Raw genomic sequence first — 12,038 nt, forward strand, 5'->3', positions numbered from 1 at the left:
CCAGGAAGCGGGGGCTTTGCCCTAAGTTGCAGAGAAGGTATAAGGGCCCTTTCAGGGTGGTTGAAAGAGTAACAGATGTGCTTTATAGTCTCATGTCTGTGGAGGGAGGTCCTGAGTGTGTTGTGCACTTCAACCGACTTAAGCCCTTTACCTCTTCTTTGGCAGTGACAACCAATCCAGTGTCCAGGAGGGCTGATCAACCCGACTCTCGGCCACCCAGACCTTCCCGACGACAGCATTCGGAGTTCCAGTTTGGTGCAGATTGGGTCCATCATCGCCGTCCAGCCAATCTGGGGACATCACCAGGGGACAGTTTACCTCCGGGGGGCTGTGTGGCCCAGGCCCCCATGTCTTCAGGAGCTGAAGGAGTGGAGGGGGTTTTGTCTTTAGATTGCTCCGACCCCCTTGCATCCTTGAGTTCTCCTCCCGAGGATGCATCTGTGGCCTGCTCCTCTCAAGAGGAGGGGTTAGTGTCAAGCAGCGGACGTCCCGTGCGACATCGGAAGCCACCTGCTTGGTCTCGAGACTATCAGATGTCATTACAGTGACTCGAGGACGAGTCTTTTTCATTAGGAGAGGGGGAAGTGTGATGTGAATAGTGGGCTGAACTGTTGAACTTGCCCACTGTTGGGCTGACGGGGAGCCTAATGAACTGATGAACATCAGCTGTGGCTGATTGCCCAGCCGGTGGGACTCTGGGACTGAAAAGCGGAGAGCTGGGCATTGTGTGTGTGTCTGGGGAGCGTGTTGTGTGCGGTGTGGCTGCGTTCACTCCGGGAGCGGGTGGGTGTCGTTCGCAGCTGTTTAGGGCGGCCGGCGACAAAGACAGATACGGTAGCGGGGTTAGACCGTTCCAGCGTTAGGAGGGGAGGCCTGCTGCCTCCTGTAGTTAGTTAGGGCTGGGGCTATAGGAGCGCAGCCGCCGTCGCTCTCCAGCTTCGCTGCCGCCTCCAGCACGCCGCTGTTGGCGGACCCTGCCGGTCACCAGTTGCGCCGTCTGACGAAGCCGTGGTCCCCCGGGGAGTTGGACGGTGCCACAAGCCTAGACCCCGGGGGGGGGGTCTCGTCGGCCACGAAGCTGAGTAGCCTACTCATTTTAACTTGTATTTGTAATGTATGTGTGTTTTATTAGTGTGGGGATTGGAAAGGAGTTTTGGGGGGGTTGAGCTAGTTCTGGATCGGGGTCCCGTAATTGGATGCACTCTTATTCACGTCATTTAGAAGTGCAGTTGCCTAGTTTGTAGTGTGACGGGTTTTCATGCATCTCCAGCAGTTTGTAGTGTGACGGGTTTTCATGCATCTCCAGAAGTTTGTAGTGTGTGCTCTGATGTGGTGTGTATTTCAGTGATGGTGTGCACATTTTTATTGTGCAGCCAGTTTGGGTGACCCTGAAGAGTGGTAGCTCCCCCGCCTTGCTTTAACTCCAGGTGCCCCGTTCATGAATGACGGAATTTAAATAAAGATTGTCATTTTATTTGTTACTCTGTGTGGCTGTGTGTTTACTCTGGGGTTTCCGACATTTGTCCCACGTGATTCCTGGTTTTGGTCGCCTTTTGACCATCCTTGGCCCAAACACGAATTCATTACATGAGTATAGCTAATTACTTAAGTGCATGATCAACTGATACTTTTCATGTAATGTTAGTGCAGCATATATAGATTCATGTCATGTAGCTGTTTTTTAATGTCATGTTCATGTAGCTGACTTTTAACCAGAAATTCACTGATGTTCCCTTTAAGCCCACCTGCTCCCATTAAGCCCACTTGACTGTGTTTCAATGGAGATTTTCTCCCTTTTGACTTTTGAACCATTTTCCTGCCTAACTTTGACCTCACCTATCACCTACCTCACCATCAGCTTCATAATTCAGATAATTAAATACCATATTGTATAGCTCAACTCATTCTGGATAGGCCTACATTCTATCCTACCATTAGCATAATTTTCGACCCTTTACTTTTAGTTATTTGTTTGTTTACTGAAATTGACTCATTTATTATCCTTAAAATATTAGTATTGAACCAGGAAACTGTTTTTCTTTCAGTCATTAGGTCTTCAGAAATCTAGATAGAAACATCTGCACCGGCTGGCTGGACCAGAAATTTTGGCCAATTCTAAATGCCAGCAGTACAATGTAGGATAGAGATACAGACAAAATGACAACACATATTGAAAGATGAAGTATTGAAGAGTAATTTCCATTCTAATTTTTATTTTGTTCATGAATAGTTTTTTGGCTACATTCCAAAGAAGACATGTTGCAAGTTTAGCATTTTCTGTGTTGACAACACAGCAAAAAGGCTGATCACGCCTATTTCAAATGGCATTTACAGGCCAGATGAAAGAAGTATATATATATATATATATATATATATATATAAACAAATCATGAAGTAGGCTTATTTGGAACACCCCTGGGCTTAAAGGGTACATTAAGAACCCATCAAGCCCATGCCAGACTTTTAACATATTTTGACAAATTAAACAATAAAAACATTAAAAATTGATATAAATGAATTATTGACACTTCAAATGAGACATTAGATTATCATTTTAACTAAAATGTTCTCACTTAAATTGGGGCAGTATATATTAAAAATGTCTGAAAAGCATTTTTGGTGGGCTTAAGAGGGATGTTTACCCTATAGCTTTGCAGAAATGATTAAAAATGTGATTCTGATTTTGCTAGTGTGAAATGTTTGGACAGAAAGTTACAAACTGGTTCATTGCATCTTTTTGTAACGAACCATCATTTAACAACAATCAGTAGGGGCGTGCCCAAGGGTTGTAGGCTGTGCTCTGTCTCCTAAGGGAAAAGTATCAGAAATGTAAGCAGGAGCCAGGCCTTGTTATGCTTTAACGGACCCATGGTGTACACTTTTCCAGGGTTTTATTTTAACTGCTGATATCCCTAGCATGATGTATTTGTGGTTTTAAGTACCTGTGGTCTGCTAAATATAGTTTTACATCTCCTCTCTCTTGCCTTTATCCTGGAGCTCTGGCAGCACGGTTTGTTTAGCCAATCAGAAGAGATAATCAGCGACTTCTCCACTGATTGGCTGACTGTTTTCTGAGTGACATATGGTCGGACCAATCAACCGACGTCCAAATAGAGCCAACGAGATTCAGTAATTATTTGAAAACTAAAGCAAGTTATCATCTTATGTAAGATTGTCATGGCTACTGCTGAGCGCATGGATGCAGGGCGGCATGCATGGACGTGCCGCCCTGACGTAGGTGAAATGCCTGGGACAGTATTTATGTGGCCCCAAGACCTTCTCTATCACGCAAAAACAACGAAAATTGCATTTTTCAGGCCATGGGTCCTTTAAACTACTGTATCAATAAAATCTTAAAATCAGTTGTAATACTAACATGCAAAATATACATATAAAGTATTTTACCAGTGTAATAATGGCTACTCATTTAGTTTAAGTAAGAGCACCATGGCCTAGTTCATCGCTGTTATCATATGTGTTTTTGTGTTAGTATACACGTTTTAGGATTCAGGCAGTTCCAGACTATCATCTTTACTACTGATGAGATCAACAGGAACTCAAACCTGCTACCTGATGTCTCTTTGGGATACAGTATGTATGATTACTGTGCCACAGCTGGAGTTTTCCATGCTGCATTGCCAATGGTGAGTGTGAGTCAACTGAGGCAGTTCCTGATGGACAATACTAGGGTCCAGTGCTGAGGGGGTGATTCTTCATTTACACATTCCATTGCTATCGCTGCTGTACTAGGTTTGCACAGGGTACCAGTGGGAAGTTTCCCCCCTTTTACCTTTCAGATAGTGTTTTTTGATGTGTTAAAGTTCAAATCTATTTCGAGCCCAATATCACTGTGTACAGTCTCAAAGCTTGATTTTAATTGAATTTCACATTGAAATATATCGCAGTCCATAAATCAGGAGCTTATTGCATAATTTGTGGCTGAAAGAGCTTGTAAAATCTAAATCGCGTGCATGTTAAATTTCTCAGTTATATCATATTTATGAATGTGCATTGCCTATGTCTAATGCAGGTGAGTTACTTTGTCACCTTCTGCCTGAGTGAGCGGCACTTGGTCTCCATGCTTCTTTTAAATAAATAAAAATAAATAGAAGTCTGCACAGATTTGCGTATTGCCTATCACGAGCCACATGCTTTGTATCATTAACAGAGCTGCATGGTCACAGATGATACGGCTGATAGGCCATAATTTAACAGTGTCTATGCTGTGCTTCTATCGGAGATTGTCCCCGAAAGAAAATTCTAGTCTGAGCATTAATGTTTCCACTCTTACCTGATAAGGTTTGTGCAATGCCCTGTCATGGAGTTCTTTGATGAAGTTACGTGGTGAGTGTACTGGGTGAAAACTTTTAAACCTTATCCCTAATACAAGGACCCAGTTTGCCAAAGACTCTTCTGGTCCTCCTCTTCATTGTCTGTTTTATCTCGCTGGTCTGTCTCCTTTCCATCTCTACCTTTTATTGAGAGGTTGTGCCAGCTTTATATGCTACCGTACAAGAGTGAGGAAATTGTTACACAATTGAGAGGATACACAAGTGTTAAGAATGTCGTACAAGGGATGATCCATTGGCTTGCTGTGTAGAGCACATGCCATGTAATACTAAGGCTAAACCACAGTGGCCTGGGTTTGAATCTGGCCCAGGAAAAAAAGATAATCTCCCAGAATGATAGTCTACCACCTGCTAAATACAGAAAAATGCCTTGTAAAGAATTCTAGTAAGGTCAAACAATAGGATGAAAGAAGGAAATCTCTTCCTCTTCATATCTGATTCAATTCTATCCCATTTAGTCACTAGCAGGATAGTATATCCTCCACCACATAGTGAGTCAAAATTTTTTGTCTTTAGCCGTTTTTTTTGTTTTGTTTTGTTTTGTTTTTTTTGTTTTTTTTCAGATATAATAGCCAAAGTCTGACTGAACACCTCCTTCCTGGTGCAACATCAAGATCAGCCCTGCTGGGAGTCATATTTTGCTTCTATGAATATGAAGTGATAATCAGTAGTGACATAAAGGGGGTGTTCTATCAGTTGCATCTGTTATCTTGAGATCAGCCTTCCCTCAGGGTTCATATGGCAAGATGTAAACAAGGATTATCCCAGTGTCTATCTGTGGTTGGTATTTAGAATTACATGCATTCCCGGCTGCCTGACATTTGCCTTAAACGCATGAATCACGGTGTGCCTGTTGAGGACATGCACAGTGCAGTGGAGCACTGTTTTTTTAGTGGGTAACTGGCTGCAAAAACAACCCGTTGTCGCAGAAGCTAAGAGACTAGCTGACAAGCTACATCATCTCCTGGCAGAGGGGGATTTCATTTGCATCAGTGGGCCAGCAACTATCCAGAGGTGATCAGCCATCTACCTCCAGAATGCACAACAGAGACCAGTCAACTATGGTTCACCCAGAAAGGCCCTTAACCCCAAAAGAGCACGCTCTGGGACTTATGTGGCACTTATGTCACCTAGATACACTGGGCTACACAACTGTTCTTTGTAGAACAGTTCTTAGGAGAGCAGGTGGAAATTGCAAAGATTTTCAGTTGAAGGATTAATGTCATTCACCTTGGACAGGTACTCAATTATTTTTTGTCATATAATAGATTGGGAAACGTGTCTATAATAAGTGAACTCTGACCATGCAAGATGCCTGGTTCCCTTTTTACTGACTATGACTCGCTTGCCCCTACTGTGGAACAGGTGTGAGTGTGTTTTGCTGAGCCAAGAAAACAAATAAAGAAGCAAAGAAGAGAATACAGGTGTGCTGTACTAAAGCAAGCACACTAAAAGACATAGGGCCTCATTCAAAGTCTTAGTGTGCTGCTACCACCTAGTGGACATTATTAAACATAGTAAGTGTATGGTAATGAAGTCCACAGGCCAAGGACTTCTGACCATTTGGTAATTTTGAATGGGTCTGAGTTCTCTTGCTCTAGGTAGGACCACAATGAGAATTGGTTACCCTGCACGTTGTTTCTGCAAATACAAATGTTTTTCAGCTGGTGCTTTTCAGAAGAGTGAAAACAAATGTTTTGCTGAGCATGTGTGGTCTATCAACTGTAATGTCCAAATTTACTTATCTGCGAAAACGTTTTTGCATTATTATTATGAAATACATATAAACACATATGCACAGATAACTATGTCTACTATGTGCACACATTAATCTATTCTGCATCGATATATTAAAACTAATTTGAAATGTACTTGAGGCCCTGCCCAAACCTCTGCCACTGCCCTGATGGGTGGTGTGAAAGATTAAACACTGACGCAGGTTTGGAAAGGGGATGACATAGCACTGCCTTTAAATTGAGTGTTAGAAAACAGGTAAACACAGGAGAACAGTCATGATGACATTTTCAGATATAGATGTGATCTTGTGCATGGTCTTGATCTTGCAAATTTTCTCTTCCTCCTTTTGCTCAAATGTGTCTTCTTCTGTTTCCTCCTCCTGTCAGTTACAGGGACAGTTTCATGTTAATAGGATCCACAAAACTGGAGATGTGGTTCTAGGTGGACTGTTCACAGTCCACTTCTTCTCTGTTTTACCTGAACTTTCTTTCACATCAGAGCAACAGGAGCCTATCTGCTATGGGTAAGTAGTGTACTTCAGAGATACAGCAGAAAGAAGACAGTGGTATAGATCATTCTCATGTTTCAGTTTTTTCCCCAGTCAACTAACTGTGCTTGGTGTCTTGTCAACATTTACATATAGAATTTCTTACCATTATAATTATGCTTCTTCTGGAACTAGAACATTGTACTATGGCCTAGTTCATAACTGTTATCATATATTGTATTTTTCAGCAAAATACAGTGACATTTTTGTGTCAGTTTTAATGTTTTAGGATTCAGGCAGTTCCAGACCATGGCCTTTGCAATTGATGAGATCAACAGGAACTCAAACCTTCTACCTAATGTGACTCTTGGATACAGTTTGTATGATAACTGTGGCACACTTGGAGATGCATTTCGTGCTGCATTGTCAATGTTGAGTGGTCAAGGGGATCAATTCCTATTGGACAATAACTGTATAGGAACCCCTCCAGTGCTTGGTGTTGTGGGTGAATCTTCCTCAACCCGTTCTATTGCAATCTCTGCTGTCTTAGGTTTGTACAGAGTACCAATGGTAAGTTTTCCCTCTGTTACCATTAACACAGTAAAACTGGCAGTAATTTTATCATAATTTGGGATGCACATTGTCTGTGTCTCATACAGGTGAGTTATTTTGCCACATGTTCCTGCCTGAGTGACCGGCAACGGTTTCCATCCTTCTTTAGAACGATCCCAAGTGATGCCTTCCAGGTGAACCATATTAACAAAACCAGATCTTAAAAAAATGTTCACATCAACTCAGACTGGGAACACCTTAACAAATATTAAAATTTGAGCATTAATGTTTCCATTCTTATCTGACAAGGTTCGTGCAATACTCCAGATTCTGAAGCGGTTTGGCTGGACTTGGGTGGGCCTGCTGATCAGTGATAACGACTATGGACTCAATGCTGCCCGATCCCTCCAGTCTGACCTGGCTCAGTCTGGTGGAGGGTGTCTGGCATATTTAGAGGTTTTGCCCAGGAGTTATGACACAGCTGAACATAGGAGGATTGTGAATGTGATGAAGAAATCCACAGCTCGTGTGGTCATTGGATTTGCACATGAGAACCAAATGATTCATGTGATAGAAGAGGTTGGAATTAAATTACGGTAGATCAAAATATAGAAAACTGTTCTTTCAAACAAGGTTAAACAATGAATAGGATTTTGGTGTTTGTTTGTTTGTTTTTTTGGTCTCAATAACTTTCTTGCAAATAAGTAAATAACTGAATAATTCACACCTCTTATTGCCTAAATAGACTTTTATAGGAGTGAAACAACAGGAAATTATGTTTTTCTTGATTACATTAATGGCGGAACCTCTATTGCTCAAAGTGTTGTTAGCTTTGATACAATATGTAGATTCCACTTACGACTGACATGCATGAGCTTGCTCTCAACAATGTGTATAACATGGAATTTGACCTCTGCTTATATGACAAACACAAGACGCTGCACAGCATAATCTATGGTACTACATTAGTGCCACTGAAGTTTGTATTTATATATGTGACATATTTCAACCCCCAGGTGGTAAAGCAGAATGTGACAGGTCTGCAGTGGATAGCCAGTGAAGCCTGGACAACAGCTACTAGGCTGCAGACACCCAACCTCATGCCATACCTGGGGGGCACTCTGGGTATTGCCATCCGTCGAGGAGAGATACCAGGACTCAGGGACTTCCTGTTAAGAATAAGTCCTGACAGTGACCCCTACAACAACTATAACAATAACATGGTGAGATATAAAATGACAAGAATCACATATTGCCACCATATTGTTATTTTTGAACTTTTTGTCTGTTTTTCGCTGGAAATTTCTCATCATTACTCTTGATATATTAATTTCTCCAGGTGAGGCAGTTTTGGGAGTACACATTTCAGTGTCATTTCTCACCACCTCCAGCAGGGTGGTTGGATACTGGGGGAGCTCTGTGCACTGGACAGGAGGATCTGGAGAATGTGGCGACCACCTTTTTGGATATGTCAGACCTCAGGCCAGAGTACAATGTGTACAAGGCTGTGTATGCCCTGGCATACGCCCTTGATGACATGTTGCAGTGTGTGCCAGGCAGAGGGCCTTTCAGCGGGCACAGCTGTGCCAGTTTACAGAAACTGCAGCCATGGCAGGTGAGATATTAATTTAGCCTCCATCTTTTCTTGGTATTTAAAGGGAAACATACAAAATATCTAGATATGAGATTAGTAAAATAATTACATTTGTAAAATACATACTTGTAGGATAAAATTATTCCTCCACTTGCTGTGTGACAGCAATATCTCACTGTTATTTATATGCTTCATAAGAAAAGAGAAGAAGACCATATTTTTTGTTTTCTGCATGTATAAGAATATTTATCATTTGTCATGTTGGGTTTGCATACTTTACTTACTACACATAAATATGGACAGTATGTAGCTAGATAAAAGAGGATAGTACCACTGTATTAAGGATGCTAAATACTGTTCAATTTTTTTGCTTTTCAACAGATTTCCTCAGTTTGTGTGATTTCTCTTTTCCTTTCTTTTTCTATCCAACATGTCCAGCTTTTGTATTACCTGGAGAAGATAAACTTCACCACAGCATTTGGTGATCAAGTGTCATTTGATGAGAATGGTGATGCCTTACCAATCTATGATGTGATGAACTGGCGCTGGCTCCCTGATGGGAGCACAACAGTTCACAATGTGGGTGTTGTTAAGAAGTCAGCCTCCACAGGTGAAGAGCTCACACTGGATGAAGACAGGATCTTCTGGAATTTTGAGTCCAAAAAGGTCACTTCTGCTCATTCAGCCACCTGTTTTGTTGTTATCTTGAAAAAAAAAAAAAACTCATCCTGATTATGTCACATCATTGTATGTAGAATGGTGGTAATAATTGTTCTTCTCCCTGTAGCCGCCCCGGTCAGTGTGCAGCGAGAGCTGCCCACCTGGCACCCGTGTTGCAAGAAGGAAAGGAGAACCTGTGTGCTGTTTTGACTGCATCCCTTGTTCTGAAGGGAAGTCCAGCAATGAGACTGGTTGGTATTTATTATTAAATGGCAGAGTTTATGTTTAAGACTGTTTACATGCATCTCTTTCATCACCTGCTCTTTTTCTGTCAGACTCCATGGAGTGCATCAGTTGTCCAGAGGACTTCTGGTCCAGCCCCCAGCGTGACCACTGCATCCCCAAAACTATCGAGTTCCTCTCCTACCACGAGCCCTTGGGTATCTGCTTGACAACCGCCTCATTACTAGGCACTCTCATCTGCACCATTGTGCTGGGAGTCTTCATCTATCATCGCAGCACTCCCATGGTGCGTGCCAACAACTCAGAACTGAGCTTCCTGCTCTTGCTGTCACTCAAACTATGCTTCCTGTGCTCGCTGCTGTTCATTGGCCGCCCCAGGTTATGGACATGCCAGCTGAGGCATGCAGCATTTGGGATCAGCTTTGTGCTGTGTGTCTCATGCATCCTGGTGAAAACCATGGTGGTGTTGGCTGTATTCAAGGCCTCCAAACCTGGAGGTGGAGCCAGTCTCAAATGGTTTGGTGCTGTGCAGCAAAGAGGGACCGTTTTGGTTCTTACTTCCATTCAGGCAGCAATCTGCACAGCCTGGCTTGTCTCTTCCTCACCAGCTCCTCATAAAAACACACAATACCACAGTGACAAGATAGTCTATGAGTGTGTCATAGGGTCCACAGTTGGTTTTGCAGTGTTACTGGGCTATATTGGCTTTCTGGCTATCCTCAGCTTCCTCCTAGCATTCCTGGCAAGGAATCTTCCAGACAACTTCAATGAGGCCAAGCTCATCACATTCAGCATGTTGATCTTCTGTGCCGTGTGGGTTGCCTTTATCCCTGCTTATATCAACTCCCCAGGAAAATATGCAGATGCTGTGGAGGTATTTGCCATCCTGGCCTCCAGTCTTGGCCTCTTGGTGGCACTGTTTGGACCAAAGTGTTTTATAATCCTCCTGAGACCTGAGAGGAACACCAAGAAAGCTATCATGGGTCGAGGCACCAGCAAGACATAAAAGCTGTATGTCAGCTCATCATTAACTCTCCTTTTTTTTCTGTTCATATATACATGTTTGATTATGTACAATCACACTTTTTTCATGCACATAACACAATAATGCTCCAGATGTAACAATAAAGTATTACAAAAATGATGGTGAAGAATTCAGTCTCTCTCAATCACTGCTTGTTTTTGCCTATAACCAGTTTAGTTTATTTAAAGTGTAACTGATAGTGGGCCCAATTATAAGGTTGATTTCATGTGTGAGGAGATTGTTAAGAGAGAGGAAACCTCTCTCTGTGGTCCTTCCTAGCCAGACAGGTGTGCAATAGGCATCGTCCTGGTGAGCAAATTACAATCATTCCAGTCATAATGCTAAAGAAAACACAATTTCAGAAAACTGACAACAGAAGCAGCAGAAGGCAGCAGAGACACACAGGGTGATGACCAGCCACAGAGCAGCTGCAGCAGCAGCAAGGACAAGGTGGATGATGATGACAAGGAGGATGACACGAAGGGATTAAGAGAACGAGAGCAGCGCAGGTTGGTTGGTGGAGGGTAGGTAGGGCACACCTGAGAAGAAGACAGCCACACTCGCACAGGGCATATATACTCGAGCATATCACACACACACACACACACACACACACACACACACATCTTTGAAAAAAAAATATAAAATATATATGTAAATATTAAATATAAGAGCCTATATTATATAACACTACAGATTCATACATGGGTTTAAATATACAATTAGGCGTACTTGCAAAAACCTGCCAGTTTACACGAGTCTGTGTACCCACATCTTTACCTCCGAGTTTCCAGCAGTTGATGATTTCTGTTGCGTACTTCATGCTGCATTTAGGAGAATGGGACATCAGAGTATCCTGTATTAAATGTCACCACAACTACTGTGTCAAATGGCTCTTCTCCAATGGCAGCGCCCCCACAAGGTCTCGTGATGCTGTTGTCACTGGCGCGCAGTGCTTTTGGTTATCAGCGAAGGTGGAGATTTCCCATAAAAAGACTTTCTAACTTGATATTTGAGGGTGAAAAAACGTGATATTAACTGGGAAACCAACACCTGACCTCAAGGATTAATTCAAAGGAAGGGACAAAAATTGTGAGGATTTTTCAAACGGAATGGTATAAAAAGAAAGACCGGGTTGTGTGGATGTAGTCAAGCTAGCAAGTTGTTGTGCTTTCTGCATCTCCTTTTCTCGGCGGGTAGCAGCAGCGTCTGGCTGAGAGAGGCTTACTGAGACCTGCACAACATGCCGAGGGCTTTGCTGAAGCACCAAACCTGGGCAGCACAGGCTCCACGTCAGTGCACATAACGAAAGGGTAAAGGTTAACAGGGAGATCTCTCTCTCTCTCTCTCTCTCTCTCTCTCCCTCTCGTTGTGCTCGTATGTGAGTGACTC

The 12,038-nt window shown here is 42.7% G+C and overlaps 1 protein-coding gene across 1 annotated transcript in view; it reads left to right on the top strand.

The window, feature by feature from the left end:
- The window catches only part of LOC115370326 (extracellular calcium-sensing receptor-like), a gene marked incomplete at its 5' end in the record, with an annotated part of 41,310 nt that extends 30,682 nt beyond the window's left edge, over nucleotides 1-10,628 (top strand). Inside the window, 6 exons of the mRNA XM_030067313.1 lie at nucleotides 7,233-7,319; nucleotides 8,142-8,348; nucleotides 8,465-8,740; nucleotides 9,158-9,385; nucleotides 9,507-9,630; nucleotides 9,715-10,628. Of these exons, the coding sequence (XP_029923173.1) occupies nucleotides 7,233-7,319; nucleotides 8,142-8,348; nucleotides 8,465-8,740; nucleotides 9,158-9,385; nucleotides 9,507-9,630; nucleotides 9,715-10,628 (1,836 nt within the window). The remainder of the gene's footprint in view (nucleotides 1-7,232; nucleotides 7,320-8,141; nucleotides 8,349-8,464; nucleotides 8,741-9,157; nucleotides 9,386-9,506; nucleotides 9,631-9,714) is intronic.
- Between the last annotated feature and the right edge of the window lie 1,410 nt (nucleotides 10,629-12,038).

Source organism: Myripristis murdjan, chromosome 13 (assembly GCF_902150065.1).
Source record: "Myripristis murdjan chromosome 13, fMyrMur1.1, whole genome shotgun sequence".
NCBI classification, from domain to species: domain Eukaryota; kingdom Metazoa; phylum Chordata; class Actinopteri; order Holocentriformes; family Holocentridae; genus Myripristis; species Myripristis murdjan.